Source organism: Trichomycterus rosablanca, chromosome 12, assembly GCF_030014385.1.
Source record: "Trichomycterus rosablanca isolate fTriRos1 chromosome 12, fTriRos1.hap1, whole genome shotgun sequence".
Lineage (NCBI taxonomy): Eukaryota > Metazoa > Chordata > Actinopteri > Siluriformes > Trichomycteridae > Trichomycterus > Trichomycterus rosablanca.
In genome coordinates, this window is record NC_085999.1 from 39,523,024 (window position 1) to 39,546,410 (window position 23,387).

A 23,387-nucleotide genomic window follows, 5' to 3' on the forward strand; every position below is an offset into this window, starting at 1 on the left:
CCCCACAGAGCAGGTATTATTTAGGTGGTGGATCTTTCTCAGCACTGCAGTGACAGACATGGTGCTGGTGTGTTAGTGTGTGTTGTGCTGGTATGAGTGGATCAGACACAGCAGCGCTGCTGGAGTGTTTAAACACCTCACTCTCACTGCTGGACTGAGAATAGTCCACCAACCAAAAATATCCAGCCAACAGCGCCCCGTGGGCAGCGTCCTGTGCCCACTGATGAAGGTCTAGAAGATGAGCGACTCAAACAGCAGCAATAGATGAGCGATCGTCTCTGACTTTACATCTACAAGGTGGACCGACTAGGTAGGAGTGTCTAATAGAGTGGACAGTGAGTGGACACGGTGTTTAAAAACTCCAGCAGCGCTGCTGTGTCTGATCCACTCATACCAGCACAACACACACTAACACACCACCACCATGTCAGTGTCACTGCAGTGCTGAGAATCATCCACCACCTAAATAATACCTGCTCTGTGGGGGTCCTGTGGGGGTCCTGACCATTGAAGAACAGCATGAAAGGGGGTAACAAAGCATGCAGAGAAACAGATGGACTACAGTCAGTAATTGTAGAACTACAAAGTGCTTCTATATGGTAGAAGATTCCTCCCGGTGGTAGATGGTGCAGTGTGTGACCCCCTATCTCCGATCAGTCGTGTAGTGTGAAAGCCACACCGATCTGAAAGACTCCCGATTACAAGAGATCCAGTCGTGTGGTGTGAACTTGGCATAGGGAAAATCAAATATCAGCTTTTTGTTTTTAATAAATTTGATGCCCTAACAGCAGTAAATCTCAGGTTTTGTCGCCTCCCGACCCCGAGAGTTAAAATTCACTATCTACTTTCACCAATTTCCTCCGAGTTTGGGGTCAGAAAATCTCCCGAGATCTCTCCGAAACAACAGTCAGGAGGTGTCGGCTCAGACCCCGTCCAAAATCAAAGCGGGGCTCCGTCTGAAATGCCTCTCTTTGTTCTTCAGATTGAAGTTCTTCCTTCCACAGAGCCGCGAGAGCCGGACTTTGTTCTGTCTGGCTGAATTTCATTTCGCAGGAGACGGGCGCTGAGGATGGACGCCGTTTGTCAAACGCAATTTATCGAATCGTCGGGAAAGTTTCGTCTGTGCTTTAATCTCCGCTTGAAAGGAGAATTTTTTATAAGTTCGGATACGGAGACGGACGTGAGAATCCAGTCAGGAGGGAAAAGAGGAACTTTAAACTTTAGATGAGTTTCATAAATACACAAAACATTCGAAGTTCTGGAACCCTGTAGGTTTAGTTAGGACTTTACTTCTTTATGGCGGCACAGCAAGAAGGTCCTGGGTTCGATCCCCAGGCGGGGCGGTCCAGGTCCTTTCTGTGCGGAGTTTGCATGTTCTCCCCGTGTCTGCATGGGTTTCCTCCAGGAGCTCCGGTTTCCTCCCACAGTCAGGATAATTGGAGACACTAAATTGCCCTGTAGGTGAATGTGTGTGTGTGTGTGTGTGTGTGTGTGTGTGTGTGTGTGTGTGTGTGTGTGTGTGTGTGTGTGTGTGTGTGTGTGTGTGTGTGTGTGTGTGTGTGTGTGTGTGTGTGTGTGTGTGTGTGTGTGTGTGTGAGAGAGTGATGGACTGGCGCCCCATCCAGGGTGTTACTGTGTGCCTTGCGCCCATTGAAAAGCTGGGATAGGCTCCAGAAACCCCCGCCCCCTCCCCCACGCGCGACCCTGATCGGATAAGCGGTTAAGACAGTGAGTGAGTGAGTTTATTTCTTTAGCTTACAGACCAAAATGGAAATGAGAATTGTTCAGCACTTAAGATCAGCCTGATTGGCCTGATGGTGGCGCTGTAGCGTCAGGTCTGCATCTCCTACCCCATAAGGAATAGAATAGAACGCCTCTACTTGTCATGTATACACACACACGTGTACGGTACAAGGAAATGCTCTTTTCCCCTGGATTCCAGGGTCAGCCATTATACGCCACCCCTGGAGCAGACAGGGTTAAGGGCCTTGCCCAAGGGCCCAACAGTGGCTGAATGGTATAGCCAGGATTCGAACTCTCAACCTTTTGATTGATAGCCCAAAAGCTCTTCCCACTAAGCTACCACTGTCGCACCAGTCCCCATGGTGCATGTTCTGCAAGCTACAGGGCGGATGAAGCAGCCAGAAGTCGCCCATGTGGGCACGGCAAACACGGTTGGTATCCACGGTGACTTCGGCTGCCCAAAACTGTCCGTCCCGCACCCGTGCCGTCTGTGCCAGCGTGGAACCGCGTCTTCCAAAGAGCATCCCGACACACAAGGGTCGACACGAGTCCGTAACGTTTTTAATTCAGCACATCGTTCCGGGCTCGGTAGCAGATGCCGTGCTGCATGGCGCACCGTAGCTCGGTAACCTCGGGCAGAAGAAGCCGGGCACGCCAAGCAAGCAGGCTGGCGTCGGGCATCAGCGGCGTATAACGTGTGTGCTAAAGTCGCAGACGTGTCCCGCAGAGCTACGACCGCCGCTCAGAATGTTTGGTGCTAAAAGATGGATGCCATCAGCCAGCTGGTAGGATTTAGCATTAGCGCCGGCGTTAAGATCCAAACTGCGTCGCTTATCCAGGCTGTGAAGCAGCAGTTAAGCGGATACGTGATTAGCGCTGCTGGTCTATAACTGTGAGGAATCATTGCTAGCGCTAACGGCGGGCTGTATCGTTCGTGGTGAAATAAAATAAAGCTCAGTGTGCACCAGTTTGGGGTCACAATCCACAAACATCTGTACTAAACAGGAAGTCGTATCAGTGCACTCGCTTACACTGACGATCTAGCACGCCACGAAATTAGCATTAACATTTAGCAATAGCTATTTAGCCTGCTGTCACAAGCGCTATTCAGTATGTCTCGATTTTGTCATTAGGATTTTGGTGGTTCATAAATAGCAGCCGTGTGTGATACTACGTGTGTGATACTATATAATTGGGGATCACCAACACCTGCCTGTATAAGGTCCCACAGTCGACAGTGCACATCAGAGCAAACTCCAAGCCATGGGGGGTCAAAGGAATGATCTTCAGACCTCAGAAACAGGATCGTATCGAGGCACAGATCTGGAGAAGGTACAGAAACATTGCTGCAGCTTTACACGTCCTAAAGAGCATGGAAATGGAAGAAGTTTGGAACCACCAGGACTCTTCCTGAGTGATCGGGGAAGACGGGGCTTGGCCAGGGAGGTGAGCAGGAACCCGAGGGTCACTCTGACAGAGCTCCAGCGTATCCTTGTGGAGATGGGAGAACCTATCAGAAGATCAACCATCCAGGCAGCACTCCACAAATCGCGCCTTTATGGTAGTGGCCAGATGCTTAAATACCGAGCGTCACGTCTGGAGGAAACCTGGCACCGCTCATCACCTGGCTACAGTGAAGCATGGTGGTGGTAGCATCATGATGTGTGGATGTTCTTCAGCAGCTGGACCAGGGCGACTAGTCCTGATAGAAGGAAAGATGAATGCAGCTCAGTACACCCAGATCCTTGATGAGAACCTGCCCCAGAGCGCTCTGGACCTCAGACTAGGGTGAAGGTTTACCTTCTAACACACAGTCGAGAGAACAAAGGCGTGGCTTCAGCCCAGCCAGAGCCCAGACCTGAATCCAATCCAACATCTGTGGAAGGAGCTGAAAATGAGCTGCAAGGATATGCCAAGAGGAACGGGCACAAGTGTCCAGGAACAAGTGTGCCAAGCTCAGAGCTTCTGTCCCAAGACGACTTGAAGCTGTAATTGCTGCCAAAGGTGCATCAACCAGGTATTAGGCTCAGGGTGTGTACAGATCTGTAACCCCTAAATAAAAGTGCATATGTTCTAAACCCTGTTTTCACTTGGTAATTATTGGTGAGTGTGTTTAGATGTTTGAGGCCAATAATGAACTCGATCTATTGTAGAATGATTAGAACATGAAACTTCACCCAGAAAAAAACCCATAAATGTAAGATCTTTCACATTTTTATTTAATTTACTAATTTAAATGTGTAGACGTGAGGATTCGCCATGGCTTCATTTCTCATCGTCAGTCTGAATGGTTCGATAAACACCGCATCAGAGCGATAAACATTCCAACGCCGCGTATCTAATTCAGTCAACGTTTCCCCGAAGGATCGAGTATCAGGCTTAAACCGGAGCTGAAGCAGAAATAAAGGTCGTTTGTGTAATGAAAACCTAATTGTTGGACCCATGTGTTTGTTTTTCATGAACGTGTACCTGCTCGACGTGCCAAATTGATTTCCAGCTGCTTGGCCTTGGCACGTATTCCACGCAGAGTCACGACAAACAGCCGGCGGCGGAGACGTGACCGACACGGAGAGCTCAAACATAAACATCCGGTATCTATGTGACTCTTTCAGCTACGACGCCATACCATAAAAGACCCTGGTACTGACACCTCATACCATAACACCCTGGTACTGACACAACATACCATAACAGACCCTAGTACTGACACCTCATACCATAACACCCTGGTACTGACACCTCATACCATAACACACCCTGGTACTGACACCTCATACCATAACAGACCCTGGTACTGACACCTCATACCATAACCCACCCTGGTACTGACACCTCATACCATAACAGACCCTGGTACTGACACCTCATACCATAACAGACCTTGGTACTGACACCTCATACCATAACAGACCCTGGTACTGACACAACATACCATAACACCCTTGTACTGACACCTCATACCATAACAGACCCTGGTACTGACACAACATACCATAACAGACCCTGGTACTGACACCTCATACCATAACAGACCTTGGTACTGACACCTCATACCATAACAGACCCTGGTACTGACACCTCATACCATAACCCACCCTGGTACTGACACCTCATACCATAACAGACCCTGGTACTGACACCTCATACCATAACAGACCTTGGTACTGACACCTCATACCATAACAGACCTTGGTACTGACACCCCATACCATAACACACCCTGGTACTGACACCTCATACCATAACAGACCCTGGTACTGACACCTCATACCATAACAGACCTTGGTACTGACACCCCATACCATAACACACCCTGGTACTGACACCTCATACCATAACAGACCTTGGTACTGACACCTCATACCATAACCCACCCTGGTACTGACACCTCATACCATAACAGACCCTGGTACTGACACCTCATACCATAACAGACCTTGGTACTGACACCTCATACCATAACAGACCTTGGTACTGACACCTCATACCATAACACACCCTGGTACTGACACAACATACCATAACAGACCCTAGTACTGACACCTCATACCATAACCCACCCTGGTACTGACACAACATACCATAACAGACCCTAGTACTGACACCTCATACCATAACACACCCTGGTACTGACACAACATACCATAACAGACCCTAGTACTGACACAACATACCATAACAGACCCTGGTACTGACACCTCATACCATAACAGACCCTAGTACTGACACCTCATACCATAACCCACCCTGGTACTGACACCTCATACCATAACAGACCCTGGTACTGACACCTCATACCATAATACCATAACAGACCTTGGTACTGACACCTCATACCATAACCCACCCTGGTACTGACACAACATACCATAACAGACCCTAGTACTGACACCTCATACCATAACACACCCTGGTACTGACACAACATACCATAACAGACCCTAGTACTGACACAACATACCATAACACACCCTGGTACTGACACCTCATACCATAACAGACCTTGGTACTGACACCTCATACCATAACACACCCTGGTACTGACACAACATACCATAACAGACCCTAGTACTGACACCTCATACCATAACCCACCCTGGTACTGACACAACATACCATAACAGACCCTGGTACTGACACCTCATACCATAACACACCCTGGTACTGACACCTCATACCATAACAGACCCTGGTACTGACACCTCATACCATAACAGACCTTGGTACTGACACCTCATACCATAACAGACCTTGGTACTGACACCCCATACCATAACACACCCTGGTACTGACACCTCATACCATAACAGACCCTGGTACTGACACCTCATACCATAACAGACCCTGGTACTGACACCTCATACCATAACCCACCCTGGTACTGACACCTCATACCATAACAGACCCTGGTACTGACACCTCATACCATAACAGACCTTGGTACTGACACCTCATACCATAACAGACCTTGGTACTGACACCTCATACCATAACAGACCCTGGTACTGACACCTCATACCATAACACACCCTGGTACTGACACAACATACCATAACAGACCCTAGTACTGACACCTCATACCATAACCCACCCTGGTACTGACACAACATACCATAACAGACCCTAGTACTGACACCTCATACCATAACACACCCTGGTACTGACACAACATACCATAACAGACCCTAGTACTGACACCTCATACCATAACACACCCTGGTACTGACACCTCATACCATAACAGACCCTGGTACTGACACCTCATACCATAACAGACCTTGGTACTGACACCTCATACCATAACAGACCTTGGTACTGACACCCCATACCATAACACACCCTGGTACTGACACCTCATACCATAACAGACCCTGGTACTGACACCTCATACCATAACAGACCCTGGTACTGACACCTCATACCATAACAGACCCTGGTACTGACACCTCATACCATAACCCACCCTGGTACTGACACCTCATACCATAACAGACCCTGGTACTGACACCTCATACCATGACAAGGTCCTGGTTTTGATCCCCAGACGGGGTGATCTGGGTCCTTTCTGTGTGGAGTTTGCATGTTCTCCCCTTGTCTGGTTGGGTTTCCTCCGGTCAAACAGTGAAATCAAACAGGTGCCCCACTGGTGGTGTCCAAATACTTTTGGCCATAAGATGAAAACATACTGATGGTATAGAGGTGAGAATGTCATGGACGGTCCTCTCGCACCACCTCCCTCCCGCTCTTATAGAAGTGTCTCTTCACACCGAGTGCTAAGAGACCCATCTAACATGACCCATAATGCACCGCTGCTGATCCGCGCTCGGAGGAAAAGCCGCCGCGCCGAGCATCTCTGAGGTCAGGAGGTTAATTGGTTTGTGCGCGCCGGTGACACGTCGTTAGCCGCGGCTGGCTTTGGAAATGACCGCGTTCTCACGTCATGCTAATGAGAAAATTCTCCGCTGTGAGAGGTTATCGTACACGACAAAAAGCACGAAGAGATTCAGATACAGATACATTTCCAAAAGAGATGGGACACCTGTTTCAGCATTTAGCAGATGCTTTTATCCAAAGTCACTTACAGTACTGTGACAGTATACAGTCTAAGCAATTAAGGGTTAAGGGCCTCATTCAAGGGCCCAACAGTGACAACTTGGCAGAGGTGGGGCTTGAACCAGCGACCTTCTGATTACTAGTCCTGTACCTTAACTGCTGGGATACAACTATCCTGTCTGTAGATGCATTACCGGCTGATAGGACCCATAAGGATTCAAACCATGGATCCTAATGTACCACTGTGCCACCACTGTGCCACCTGAGTGCCACTCAGGTGCTTATAATTACTAGGAGTCCAACTTTTGATCTCTAATTTTTCTTCTCCAATAAAACGAAACACACAGAGCAAACACCCGCCACCCAGATGCTCCAGCGTAGCCCAATTGGCCTGATGGTGGCGCTGTATTGTAGCCTCAAACTTTGAGGTTCGTATCTTCTACCCCATTTGATGAAGAGACAACCCTTTGCTCAGGGGCAACTTGGTGGTATGGGGCTTGAACTGGCAACCTTCAGATTTGTAATCCGTCCAAGATGAAGCGGTTAAACAAACAAACAAACAAATAAATAATAAGCAGTTGTTGCTCCTAGACAGTTTGACATTATGATGGCAGCAGTCAAGCACCTCATTTTTTATTTATTTATTTATTTATTTATTTATTTATTTATTTATTTATTTATTTATTTATTTATTTATTTATTTATTTCTATCTATCTATCTATCTATCTATCTATTTTTTTTTTATTCATTCATTCATTCATTTATTTATTTATATATTTACTTATTTATTTATTTATTTATTTATATTTTTACGTATTTATTTATTCATTTTTTATTTATTCATTCATTTATTCATTTATTTATTTATTTTAATGCTGATTTAATGTAGTTAGTTTATTATTTATATCAGTACTTCCAAACACATCACTGTCAGCATCCTCTCACCTCTCACATCCTAACTGAAGCAGAGATGATGGATTTATTACTCAGTTATACCTGATGGTGTGACAGAGTGATTTATGTGTTTCTGATTGTAGCTCGGTGTGTAACTCAGCACCTACTGACACCTTCTACTACACCACACATCTTCTCTCCTACATGTAAAACATACAAACACTATTCCTGAAAAAGTCAGGACAGGGACGTGTTCCTCCCTGTGTTCCTCCCCGTGTTACTCCCTGTGTTCCTCCCTGTGTTCCACCCTGTGTTCCATCAGTGTTCCTCCTATTAATGAGTCTGTTTAATGCTTTGGGAACTGAGGATGCTAAGTGGAAAAGAGATGGAACGCAGTGCTAAACACGCCTCCGTCCCAACTTTTTTGGAATTCTGTTTCAGTTTACAAATGAATGAGGTTAATCAGTGAAGCATTGGAAATATTTCCTTTCTACTTTTATCAGTTAAATAAAGATTAAAGACAATTAAACACACCACACATTTTTCTTTTCACTGCCTTTCAATAAACGTCCCAACTTTTTCTGGAAATGGGGTTTGTGTGGTTATTTTCTCCCTCTCTCTTTGTAATTGGAATAATTTATAGTGCTTGAGTAGTTTACAGGTACAGTACCACAGGCTTGGACGGTTTAATCAGTATGGAGTTAATGACCAGCAGGGGGCACCATAACTATTCATATTAATGTGACTGTGGTTTGGTGGGTAGCACTGTCGCCTCACAGCAAGTGGAGCAGGTGGAGCAGTCCGGGTCCTTTCTGTGTGGAGTTTGCATGTTCTCCCCGTGTCTGTGTGGGTTTCCTCTGGGTTTCCTGTGTGTGAATGTGTTTGTGTGTCTGCCCTGTCCAGGGTGTGCCTTGTGTCCATTGAGAGCTGGGATAGACTCCAGCACCCCCCGCGACCCAGATTAGGAAAAGCTGCTTAGAAAGTAAGTAAGTAAGTGAGTTTTTGATTTGTAAATCAATTTAAGAAGTCAACTTAAATGTTGTAAACATGAGTAGAAATAGCAGCTCTATCCATTAAAGCTCGAATCTTCAACACAAGGGTGAAGAAAATGTCAGGGGGGTCGAATAGTCGATTTAATTTATTGGTTTTTATTAGTTGTGTTTGACCTTTCGATGATGTTACTACTGCTGACCGACTGGGATTAATGATCAATGGAGAACAGTTTGTATTTGAATGTGATTTAATCCAACACTAATTGTTTTATTCTGTATTAATTTGATATGAATCACATGTGAAGTAATTTTACACTGTAATTACACTGTTATCTTTATAAGATATCTGTATTAATCTCTGGTAATATCTCAGCACACCTTCATTATTGGGATGTGTTAGATTAAAAAAAAGTAAATTAGTGGTGAGGGCAGTTTCATAAGAATATACGACTTTATTGATTCCATCAGGGATTCATTTGTTACAGCATAATGATAGTGAGAATAGACTAAAAGAAATAATAAATAAACAATAAAATTAAAAAAATAATAATAATAAGGACACAAATATAATGTCAGAGTTTTAAAGACGTTGAGTTTCGAGGTATTTTTCCCCATAAGGATGTTTGGAGAACCTGTTAATGCGTCCATGCTCCCGTGGAGCTGCAGATATTTTAGTCTCATGTAAAATAATGAGGTTGTTTTTGACACTTAAACACTGAAAATAACACAAATATAATATAAACACACTGAAATACAATTACTAACAGTTACACATAAATAAAAATACAATTAAAGCTGCACTTTAGTTTTACTTCTTTATTGTTTCCTGACGCTTCGTAATGGTGGAGACACTTGATGTTGGAATACCGTATTCCCTTCAGCACCGGCGCATTCACATGAGATACAAGACGGTGCACAAAACTTAGCGTGACTTACTGTAGTAAAACAGCGAGTGAGGAATGTGATTAGTGGAGGAACTTATGAGCAGTAATAATGAAGAGAAGTTTAGTGCTCCTGTCTCCTTCTTTTACTACATTAAACCACGTTAAGCTTTATTCTGAACCAGAAGCGTTTTAGACTCTGGGAGAAGCTGATTCTGATTCTCACCATTTCTCAGAAGCTGGAGCTGTAACACAAGTTTAAAAGTGAAACAGGGAGGAGAATCCAGATAAACACAGATACACGTGGAGCTGTAACCCTGGATCTGCACCTTATTCCACACTGATGCTGAACACGTCGAGTTTAAGGTACAAATTTCTCGATGAAGGGCGTCGAGTTTCAAAGATTTTGAGTTTAGGAGACGTTGAGTTACAAGGTACCCCTGTATATTGTGTAGCAAGTACTCTAAAAAACAAATAAGAATAAAAAATATACAATAAAAAAACAAACAATAATTAAAAAAATTGAAGCATAAGTGTAGACTTCAAAAATATTATGTCTAATGTGTAGACTTTCAGATACACAAATATAATTTTATGCACAATGTGTAAAAAAATCACAAATTAATTTTATTGTTCCAAAAAAACTAAAATATCACGCTCGCAGTCGAGAGGATAAATAGAATTAGTGGCAAAGACTGAAACTAAATAAATGAGTGTCAATAAATACGTACGTGATAAAACTGTATAACACGTATAAGCGTCTGAGAAGTGAGCAAACAGGAGGTGGTGATGGTTAAATGCAGGTACCTGGGGTTTATAAAAAACAGCTTCAATGTGAGGTGGTGAGGTAACAGCAACCACGAGGACCTGCGGGAGGTGTTTCTTAAATTCTGATATTAATTCCTGTAGCTGCTCGTCGAGCTCGTTCAGATCAGGACTTGCTCTGATCCTGTATGATTGATTCCGTTCATCGTTCTTGAGCTTCACTTTACCTCATAAAGGTTCTCTCAGCAGCGTTCTCCTCCAGGTCCTTCCTGCAGGTGGTATCTGAAGAACTGGGTCTGTTTGATGTCGGTATTTCGGTCTGACTTGATGTGCCATACAGATTACAGTGGGGTACAGTAATATGAGAATGAAAGACTCATAGCTCACCTGGCTGATGGTAAAGTCGCCCACACAGTACTGGAAGTCTCGCCCCGCTCCATCTCGAGTGATGAGCCCGCTAGTAAAAGAGTGAGAGTTTCTCCTCTGTGGGTTGACCACATGGTGTGAGACCCGGGCGCTGATGGGTGCTGGGAAAGAGCTGTGGTTCGGAGTGGCTGCTTTTGGTTCATTTATGTGCAAAGGTGCAAAGTCGTTACCTGTCAGGGCTTGTGGGGTTTGCACCAAAAAAAGCCTCTTAGTCAGATCAGAACTACAGTAACTGCTCTGAGCTTTAGAGCTTTAACCCAGAGGTGTGGTTCACGTGTTTAATAATAATAATACAAACGTTCAGTCTTTCACAATTAAGGACGGAATTAACAGCGAACATTTATAATGAATAAAACACAATATGGGGTCTGACTGAGGTCTGTCTGAACACCTAGTGACCTGACCTGCTGCCCACTGCCAACCTGGCATCTACTGATCATGTCCTGTCGTACCAGAACCAAACACACGGCACTAAATATATATATTTCATTTATTTTATTAATATTCATCCAGGTGCAGTTCAAAATAAATACATACAGTCATGTGAAAAAGTTAGGACACCCCATGAGAACCTTTCTCTTTTTGAACATATTTAAACACCTGAACATTTGAGCTTCATGTGAACCGTACTGAGAGATGGAGCTTATAGAACTAAACTAATAAAACTGAAAAAATGACTTTTAAACACGAGCTGTAAAATATAATGAACAAAAATAGAAATTTATTGTGAGGAAAAAGTTAGTACACCCTATGTTCTAATAGCTGGTATGTCCCCCTTTGGCTGAAATAATCTCAATTAGGCGTTTCCTATAACCATCTACCAGGAAGTTTTTCCTAGTCCTCCATGCAGAATTCCTTCAGCTGTGTGAGGTTTGAGGGGTTTCTTGCATGCACAGCCCGTTTCAAATCACCCCACAGCATCTCAATAGGATTAAGATCCGGGCTTTGACTCGGCCATTCCAGAACTCTCCATTTCTTTCTTTTGATTCGTTCCTTGGTGGATTTACTGGAATGTTTTGGGTTGTCGTCATGCTGCATGGTCCACCTCCGCTTCAGTTTCAGTTTTTGGACAGATGGTCTTACATTTTCCTCAAGCACCTTCTGATACAGTGAAGAATTCGTCATGGATTCTATAATGAAGAGCTTGCCAGACCATGACATTTTCACCTCCATGCTTCACAGTTGGTATGAGGTTCTTCTGCTCAATGCTGTGTTTGTACCAAACATGTCTTCTGTTACTGTGCCCGAATAATTCATTTTTGGATTCATCTGTCCAGGGCACATTGTTCCAGAAGTCCTGGTCTTTGTCTCGGTGTTTCTCTGGTAAACTTTAGTCTCGCCCTGATGAGAGGGTTTCCTCCTTACACGCCTCCCATGAAAATCAAACTTCTGCGTCTCTTTCTGATGGTAGATGCATGAACCTTCACATCAACTGTGGCAGGAGCTCCTGTAGGTCCCGTGATGACCGTGTAGGATTATTGGAGACTTCTGCTCTTGGGCTGAACTTGCTAGCATGCCCTGACCTGACCATGTTGGCAGTTGTTTTACATGTTCTCCACTTGTAAATGATTTTCCGGACAGTGGAACGGCTGATTTCTAATTGTTTTGAGATCATTTTAAATCCCTTCCCAGACTGGGGATTGGTGGCTGATCGATGGCACTACACAGAGACGGGGGATAATGGAGATCGGTGCTTGACTCTCCGTGCGCGATACAGATCTCAGATGTATGAATCCACCCGGTGCAGGTGAAAAGAAGCGGCCCGTGCTGCAGACATGTCGGACCCTCCTCGGTCAGGAGTGGAGATCTGTGGCAGTAGAGGGGAAATGGATATGACTAAATGTTACAGTCAGGCTTCTTGCTTTTGTTCTGTCTGTTTTTTTTACATGCTGTAAAACAGCCCCGTTAGTTTGTGTGACGTCCTTACAGACGTGTTTTACACTCTCATGCTTCTCCTGCTCCTCAGTTTCTCCTCCGGTCAGTCCGTCAGCGCTGTGACCGGCGTCTCAGGGTCACGACCGTCCATGTGAAATCACTTCGTTATGTTCCATCATGTCGGACAAAACAAGCGGAGAAACGAAGCGACTTTTCTGATGGATTCTGATTAAAAGCCGACACGCTGCTACACATCTGAGGTCACAGTGAATCAGTCAGGGTCAGTGGTGGGACTCACAGAGCCCAAAAACACACGGATGCATCTCAGCCTGTCTGACCAATAAAAAAAAAAGGTTTAACATTATATTTTATTCAGAAATAAATATTCTACTAAAATTGTATCTACTTAGATTGTAGAATATATTAATATTTTTATTTTATTATATTGTTTTTATGTTACATTTTTAATTTTCATGTTTTCAATGTTTATTATAATAATAATAATAATAATAATAATAATAATAATAAATTCTTTATTTACATGTTCAGCATTTAGCAGACACTTTTATCCAAAGTGACTTACTGTTGAGTCTGTATACAGTACATTGCAAGCAACTGAGGGTTAAGGGCCTTGATCAAGGGCCCAACAGAGGCAAGCTGACAGATGTGGGGCTTGAACCAGTGACCTTCTGATTACTAGTCCTGTACTGTAGCCACTGAACTACCCCTGCCCCTGTATAATAATAATGAAAATAATAATAATAATAATAATAATAATAATCATCATATTTAAGTGAGCTAGGACATTTTTATTTTATGCTTTTAAATTTGAACACACTTTTACTCACATAGAAGCTAAATCAGAGCCTGATGTTTCATTTACAAGCTGTGACAATATGCCATCTTCATCCTCATCCTCCTCCTCCTCATCATCATCATCCATTATTGTTAATCACTGATGTAAACCCACCCTGAATAAATCCGCTCGGTCTGCCTGATAACCCCCCACCACCACCACCACCGCTCCTCATCCCTCTCTCCCCGCCGAACCTAAAGAAACGCTCTGACCTTGGATAGCGCCGCCTGAAGGATACGAGCTCTCACGCGCTCACGTACGCTGCAGTGCGCCACATAACAATTCTATTCACACAGCGGCCGAGCACATAGTTTTTATCCTACAGCCCTCCGAGGAGATGGACCACGGTGATTATCAATCCCGGGCAAACAGTGCAGGCCCGCCAAGGTGCCGTAAAACACGGGGGGTGAAGGATGCAGCCAGACTGCACGCTCGTCCTGCACACCAATCACAATAGCTCCTTTATTTCTATTTATTTTTATTTATTTCTTTTTTATCTTCTATCTGCATCCAGCATAGAGACGTAAATATTCTATATGTGTCCAGTATAAAAAAGGCACATCTATCCAAAAACACTCAGAGATTTGATGATATAAGGGATATAAGAACTCGATTAAAACTTTATACAGCCAAAAGTATGTGGACACCCCTTCTGAACACTCAGTTCAGGTGTTTCAGTCACACACATTGCAACCAATTCTGTCAAATAAATCACATGCTTCCAACTAACTGACACTGTAGCCTAGTGGTTAAGGTACTGGACTAGTAATCAAAGTGTCGCTGGTTCAAGACCCACCACTGCCAGGTTGCTGCTGTTGGGCCCTTGACCAAGGCTCTTAACCCCCAATTGCTTAGACAATATACTGTCCCAGTACTAGAAGTCGCTTGTGATAAAGATGTCCGTTAAATCCATACATACCACATTTTATTGTATTCATTCATTGTTTGTTTTGCCACCTCTTTATTCTGGTCAGGGTCACAGTGGGTCTGATTCATTTGTTCAAACACACACATACACACACACACACACAGGGTAATTTCTAGTAACTCCAGTTAACCTGACTGCATGATTTTTGACAGTGGGAGGAAATTGGAGTGCCTATAGGAAACCCACATGGACACAGGGAGAACATGCAACAAACTCTCTACATTATACAGATAGATAGATGGATGGATGGATGGACGGACGGACGGACGGACGGACAGACAGACAGAGATAGCCAGATAGACAGACAGACAGACAGACAGATAGAGACAGACATATAGATAGATAGATAGAGATAGATAGATAGATAGATAGATAGATAGATAGAGAGAGAGAGAGAGAGAGAGAGAGAGAGAGAGAGAGAGAGAGAGAGAGAGAGAGAGAGAGAGAGAGAGAGATAGATAGATAGATAGATAGATAGATAGATAGATAGATAGATAGATAGATAGATAGATAGATAGATAGATAGATAGATAGATAGATAGATAGATAGATTGATTGATTGATTGATTGATTGAGGGTTAAGGGCCTTTGGTAAGGGCCCAACAGCGGCAAGCTGACAGATGTGGGGCTTGAACCAGCATTCATCCGATTACTAGTCCTGTACCTGCTGAGCTACCACTGTCTTTAAATAATAATAATAATAATAATAAATAAGTAGATAAATAAATAAATAAAAATAATAATGATAATAATAATAATAATTAATTAATTAATTAATAGATAACTAAATAAATACAATAATTAATAATAATAAATGAATACATAAATAAAAATAATAATAATAATAATAATAATTCCAGAAATCTTCCTGTACCTGTTATATAAAGTCAGTACTTCTCCTAGCGGTCTTTGTTTGGTAAGCCTGGGTCCCGTCAGCGCTAAAAAACACTGTGTGCATGTGCAACACACTTTCAGTAATGAACTGTGGGGCTCAATCACATCACCCCATGCCAGTGAAAAAAATTAATATAGTCCTACTGTAGGACGTTCAGTAAACATTGTTTACATTAGTGGTGATGTTAGCCATCGTCATCACAGTTCTGATGGCCACTGCTAACAGCAAGGGTAATAAAATAAGTGAAGTTGATTTACCTGAGCTGTCAGCTGATAATAAATTCATTCATGAATTTGATGGACCTGGACAGAGAAGTTATGGACACGTTTTGTCCAGGTGAAAGATGGTGGTGCGTCTTTTCTTTTTAAGCACTGACAGTCACTGGTTAATTACATTATTTTGGCGGTAGGTTCAGGCAGAGATGTTCACAAGTCACAAAATACGAGTCTGAGTCGAGTCACGAGTCAATATAATAAACACAAAACATATATTATAAATGTAGAAATAAAGAAATAATCTGTAAGTTCAGATAAAAACAACAACAGATTAGCGAGTGTATTTAGTCGTTTTACTTCGTGCCTTTACTTTCCCAGGTTCCAGTTAAAAGCTTAAACCGATGTTTTGTTTTCATTGCAAATTACGGCACAGCGGCCAAAATCCCAAACACAGCAAAAACAATCATAACCGCTGCTTACCTTAGCTTCTGTTCTTCCAGATGCTATTACATTTATAAGCGTGCGTCCCATTAGGAACAGAATCCGTTATTTTGTAAATGTGCTTATAATTAAAAACCTCCAAACTTTTCCCGGTGGTGAAGTAAAACAGGAAGTCGTTAGAAAGCCGATCGAGCGTTTCATTACCACGTCATCTGTGTGACGCAAACCGAATAAATGCAAATAACAGCATTTCTTACTAACAATTACAATCAGAAGCTCTGATTGGTTCAGAAAGCGGTTCTTACAACCATTATCTGTTACTGTGAAGTGCACTACGTAGGGTATTCCACCATTTTAAGTAGGGAGCGACGCTTCATCACTACGCCGGAAGCTGCTGGAACATTTACACATTGTGTGTGTTGTGGGTTAAGACGGCCGGAGCGATTATTATTTATTATTATTATTATTATTATTATTATTATTATTATTAGAGAGCAGAAAATGACACGATCAGAATGATGTTGGATCATATATATATATACAGTATATATAATTATCACACGTAACGAGTCCCCATCTCCTGGTTCAGGTACAGAAAGTTTCGGGTTTCCTGCTCGATAACTTTGGGTTTGTGATGTGAGGCTTTATAAGAAGTTAATGAACCAGACGTGTGAGATGAGACGCTGTTATTCATATTCCCGTCACCACGTCTGCTAACGATGAGGCGTGTTTGTGTTTAGATTCCCTGAGCGAGGAGGTTTGTGTGTAGTTTGACTGACCGGTCCGATACTGACCGATGGGACACGCCCGTACAGGGTTCACTTTGCCCCGTCAGGCCACTGGTGAGGCAGTATAAGCTCGGTGGGCAGCACAAAGCTTGATCATGTTTTTCCTGTTTTACTGCAGGATTCGGAAGAACAAGAGTGCCATCTAGCAGGTCCAGGAAATTCCAGCTCCTACACACACACACACACACACACACACACACACACACTGATTTATAGAGGTAAAAGACTCTATTGTTTCTATTGTATTATGTACTCACCATGACTGGTCAATTCATCATGTACACGTACCTCATCAATCAATATCATACAAATTATATCAGTTATATTAATTATAAATTATTTATTTATTATAAATCACTTACACACATTTCATTATATTTAATTATATTATTAATTATACATTATATATTAATACTATTTAAATTATTAGGTATAAAATACTGAATAATTACTTAATTATTAATTGAATTATAATTCATTACATTATTATTAATAAATTAATTAATTCATTCATTTTCTTATCCGCTTATCCAATTAGGGTCGCAGGGGGGGTGCTGGAGCCTATCCCAGCTTTTCAATGGGCGCAAGGCACACAGTAACACCCTGGACGGGGCGCCAGTCCATCACAGGGCAAACACACACACACACACACACACATTCACCTATAGGCAATTCAGTGTCTCCAGTTAACCTGACTGCATGTTTTTGGACTTTGGGAGGAAACCGGAGCTCCCGGATGAAACCCACACAGACATGGGAAGAACATGCAAACTCCGCACAGAAAGGACCCGGACCGCCTCGCCTGGGGATCGAACCCAGGACCATCTGTTGTGAGGACAGTGCTACCCACCGAGCCACCGTGCCGCCTATCATTAATTATACATTATACAGTATATTAATACTATTTAAATTCTAAAGTATAAAATATTGAATCATTATAAATTACTTATATTAATTCCATTATAATTATTTATATTATTATTAATAAATTATATAATAATAATATTTAAATTATGAATTAAAGTATAAATTATTTATTATGTTTACATTATTTTATTTTAATTCATTTTATCAATTAAATTTATTTACATGTTATTAATATTATTTATTATTTATATTATAAATTAAAATGACAGAAATTGTATATAAATGATATAAAAACACAATTTAATATATAATATTTTATCAATATTGTTGGCACTGTTGGTAAAGATAAAATAAAAAAAATTAAGTAAAAAAAATTAAAATAAAATAATAAATTAAATTAAATTAAATTAAAGTAAAGTAAAGTGTAAAGTAAAGTAAAGTGTAAAGTGTAAAGTGTAAAGTAAAGTAAAGAAAAATTAAAAGTCTGGGACTGCTGGTAAAAATGCTTTTATTATTTTATTTTCTTAACTTGAATACATTCATTCATTGTCTGTTTTACCACCACTGTATCCTGGTCAGGGTTGTGGTGGGTGCAATTTACTGGGCGAAAGGTAGGAAACACCCTGTGCAGGTTGCCAGGTCATCACAGAGCACACACACACACACACACACACACACACACACACACACACACACACACACACACCATGCAGTGCCAATGGATGCGTCACCACTTACATCTCATAACGTTTTCCAGCACTACTGGTGACGCGCCCGCTTGAACCCACATGTTGTTGAAGAACAGGAAGTGGCCTTCCCCTGCCTAACAGCTCGCGTGAGCTCCAATATGAGCAAAAATATTATTTCCTGTTTAAACCTTTTATTATTTTCTGAAGCTGCTGATGATCCATGTTACCAAGTTGTACATTTACATTTTTGGCATTTAGCAGACGCTTTTATCCAAATCGACTTACAGTCTAAGCAATTGAGGGTTAAGGGCCTTGCTCAAGGGCCCAACAGTGGCAACCTGGTAGTGGTGGGGTTTAAACTAGTGACCTTCAGCTTTCTAGTCCTGTACCTTAACCGCTAGGCTACAACTGCCCTGTTGTAGCCTACAGTTTCTATACTGTACACTATATGGTCAAAAGTATTGGGACACCCTTCTAATTGCTGAATTTATGTGTTTCAGACACAACAGTTACTAAGGTGTTACTAAGGTAAATCAATCATATACAGGAAATGATATGCTTCCTTAATATACTGTGCAGCAACAGTTTAGGGAAGGCCCTTTCCTGTTCCAGTATGAGCAAGCTCTATAAAGACATGAACGTCACCGCCTCCTCAATACGCTGAGACTTTTCTATCCTGATAGAAGTGTTGGTAGTGTTCTCTTCATACATGACAATAAGATTGATGGAAATCACATGTTCAAGACTGGACACCAACCAGAACCAGACACCAGTTACCAGTTAAAGTGGTAGCTCAGTGGTTAAGGTCCTTCTGCTCCTGAGTTGGTGCTGTTGGTCCCCTGAGCAAGGTCCTCAACTGCTCAAACTTTCTTCAGTCACAATTGTAAGCCACTTTGTTTATAACATGGCATTATAAATAACAACATATATGTGGGCAATCATAAGGTTGCCTGTTCAAACCCCACAACTGCCAAGTTGCATCTGTTGGACCCCTGAGCAAGGCTCTTAACCCTCAGTTGGTGTTCCATCACTCAGCTGTGGGTCCAGAGCAAATTTACAACTGTGACTGAAGACAGTTTGAGCAGTTGAGGGCTTTGCTCAGCAGAAGGGCTTGAACCAGCAACCTTATTCACCTTCCGGTCTTAATGACGGTGGTTCTTCTGCAGTGGCGCTTTAGCTGCTTAAAGAAGCAAAAAGAAGAAAGTTTCTTGTTGTGGAAAAAGAAAGAAAACAGTTTGTTCTTGTGCCACTTTTAGTGAAAATGTAAAATTGGGTCAGGAGCAGAACAGACGGGTTAAAATGCCATGAGCGCTCGGCGTGTTTACAGACGAGTTCCACTCCACGTCGGTCTGCTGTGGGCGTCTGAAAATGTCTGAGGTTTAGCATGGGCTCTGCTTATGGCCTTTCTCCTTTCCTCTCGCGCTCTCTCCAGAGACTAAATGAGGTTAAAATGTGTTTGTGGTTATTTATTTCAGAATCAGACGCTCGCTGATGGGGGGGGTGGGGGGTGAGGAAAGGAAGGCAGAGCTGAAGAGATGTAAGCACCTAATAATGAACAGCTCTGTGTGGTTTAGCCTGTTTTGCTAATCGGTGGTTTTGTGACACACTTTTTGGGTTCGAATTTGTGCAGCTCGATGGATTTGGGGTGAAGCGGATGATGAGCATGAAACGTGATTATCATATTTTTTTTTTAATTAATCCCGTGACTTGGTGTACAGTAGATGGTAAAGGTTTCCAAACACAAGAACTTTAGCAACGGTTAGTAAAGTTTGCTGTGGATCCAGGGTTCGAATCTCAGTGGTGCTATCAACCCATCAGGCATCTACATGGACATGATTGTCTGCCTGAAAGTTGGGATAGCCAAAACAACCTAGTTCTTGGGAGGTGCACTTGTCAGTGCGCTCACTCTCAGTGCAGGTCCCAAGACCTGATAGAAATAGGGAGTTGTGTCAGTTGTGTCCAGGGTTCGAATCTTAGTGGTGCTATCAGCCCAGCAGACGTCTGTGTGGACATGACTGGCCAATGCCTGAAAGCTGGGATTGTTAGAACAGCCAAGCTATTGGTAGGTGCACTTGTCAGTGCGCTCACTCTCAGTGCAGGTCACAAGCCCGGAGAGAAATAGGAAGGTTGTGTCTGGAAGGGCATCCGGCGTAAAAACTGCACCCAGTCTGGTTTGAGGACCAGATCTGCTGTGGATCAAGGGTTTGAAGCTCAGAGGTGCTATCATCCCATCAGGCATCTGCATGGACATGACTGGCTACTGCCTGAAAGCTGGGACGGGCAAAACAGCCAAGCTGTTGATAGGTGCACTTGTCAGTGCGCTCTCTCACAGTGCAGGTCACAAACCCGGAGAGAAATAGAAGGGTGGCATCAGGAAGGGCATCTGGCGTAAAATCTGTACCGAGTCTGGTATGAGGACCAGATCTGCTGTGGTTCCAGGGTTCGAATCTCAGCGGTGATATCAACCCACCAGACATTTGGGTGGCCAAAACAACCTAGTTTTTGTTAGGTGCACATGTCAGTGCGCTCACTCTCAGTGCAGGTCACAAGCCTAGAGATTAATAGGAGGGTTGTGTCAGGAAGACGTAAAACTGTATCAAGTCTGGTATGAAGACCAGATCTCCTGTGGTGATGACTAAATACGGGAGCAGCCAAAAAAAAAGACCAGTAGGTGGCAAAAGTTTCCAAACCTCGCTTCCTAATCCCTTATTAGCGATTAAGACGCTGCCCTCCCTGTGCCCAAATAAATAGTGCTAGTTTGACTGCACTGTGTGCTCAAATATAATCCAAAAACCTTCGAGGAACCATCAATTAGAATCATCCCAGTTTCCAAAACAAGCTGGGATACGTGGAAAACTTTGCTTTGTGTGAGCGTGTGATGCCCTATAATGGACTGGCATCCTTTACAGGTTGTATTCCTGCCTCATGCCCAGTGTTTCTGGGTGGCACCGGACTCGCCTGACCAGAATAAAGCGGTGCTGAAAATAAATGAATGAAAATATAATTTGAGAATGAAATATGTACAAAAATATGTAAAAAACTGTGGGTGTCCAGAGCTCCAGGGTCCAGGAGACATGGCTTTAAACCTTTCCTCTGAGCCATGTCTTTTCTATATGTTTGCTTGAAAAACAGAAAATGGATGAGTTCCTTTGAGCCCAGTGTTACCCTGATCTAATAAATCATTTCATAAAACAATTCAAAATAAAAATGGACGCATGTTTGCTCTATGGTACGTACAGATTTGTCATTATTAAATTCACCCGGAAAGAACTCTGGTGTGAGATACTTTTAGAAAGCAGTGGTATCACTTTCAGGATCTAATTCTGTGGTGATCAGCGTTTAGTTTAGTGGATCCAGTTTCTCGATCACTCAGAAGGATCGAATCCCCCCCATGCTAAATCTGTATCAGATTAGCAGATGAAGCTACAGATTACAGATCAGGGATGGAGATTACAGGTCCTTCTATCTTGCATCAGAGGTTCTTACAGTGCAGAAGAGATGAAGTGATAAAATCATGCTGAAAACTGAGAGACCACTTCAGTGGAACGTAGAAGTACTAACCACACCGAGCCTAGAAAAGAAACTTTAGCTCCACAGCTAAACCCCCCACACCCACCCCCAACGTTGGAGACTTAAAGTGGCATCAGTGGCACCAGCAAAACTCACGACCACAGAGGACAGCAATAAGCTGTAATAAGCAATAACCAATAAGATCGAAGAAAAGATGCCAGTAGTGGACTTACCTCGGAAAAGCTACTCAATCCACCAGAGTGTAAAAACTCACGCTTGCAGAGAAGAAGATAAAAAAAGAGAGGGACTCAGTATAACCCCGGGTGGCAATTAAAACAAGCAAAGCTGCCGCTCTATCAGTGATGCCCCTGTCCACTGAAAATAAGTCAAAAGGGCACCGACTGGCCACCTCTAGAGGGAACCTTACCATACAGGGTGGTTACCCCGTTACAAACAAAGGGTTCCTCGGTGATTTGTCTGAATTGAATTGAATCTGAATTTGTTTCAATTAGAATCAATTAACAGGAACGCTTCTCCAGCTTCGGCCGTCCAGTCGATACGTTCATCTATTAAAGACGGACTTGTTTTTATCGTGTTTTCATGGTTCTGATTGTGCTAGAATGTTCTACCTGAATGTACTTCATTGAACTGCCTAAATAAAATAAAATAAAATAAAATCACAAAAATTTAACAAAATAATAAAATATATACATAAATACAATAAAATAAAAAATAAAAACAAAACATCACAAAAAAAAAAAAACCTAATACAACATAAAAAATAAATAAAATAAATAAAATAAAAAAACCTAATATAATATCAGAAAATAAAAATAAATAAAATAAAAAACCTAACATAACATCAGAAAATAAAAATAAATAAAATAAAAAACCTAAAATAACATCAAAAAATAAATTTAATTAAATAAATAAAATTAAAAACAAATAACCTAACATAACATAAAAAAATTTAATAAAAACAATATAACATAAACATAAAATAAAATAAAAAACATAACATCACAAAAATAAATAAATAAATAAAAACATAAACAAACTAACAAATGT

General features: G+C 42.2%; 1 protein-coding gene across 1 annotated transcript in view; it reads left to right on the top strand.

The window, feature by feature from the left end:
* The first annotated feature begins 2,102 nt into the window (after positions 1-2,102).
* ikzf2 (IKAROS family zinc finger 2) overlaps positions 2,103-23,387 on the top strand; it is a 91,135-nt gene continuing 69,850 nt past the window's right edge. The window contains exon 1 of the mRNA XM_063005732.1: positions 2,103-2,295. Coding sequence (XP_062861802.1) covers positions 2,103-2,295 — 193 coding nt within the window. The remainder of the gene's footprint in view (positions 2,296-23,387) is intronic.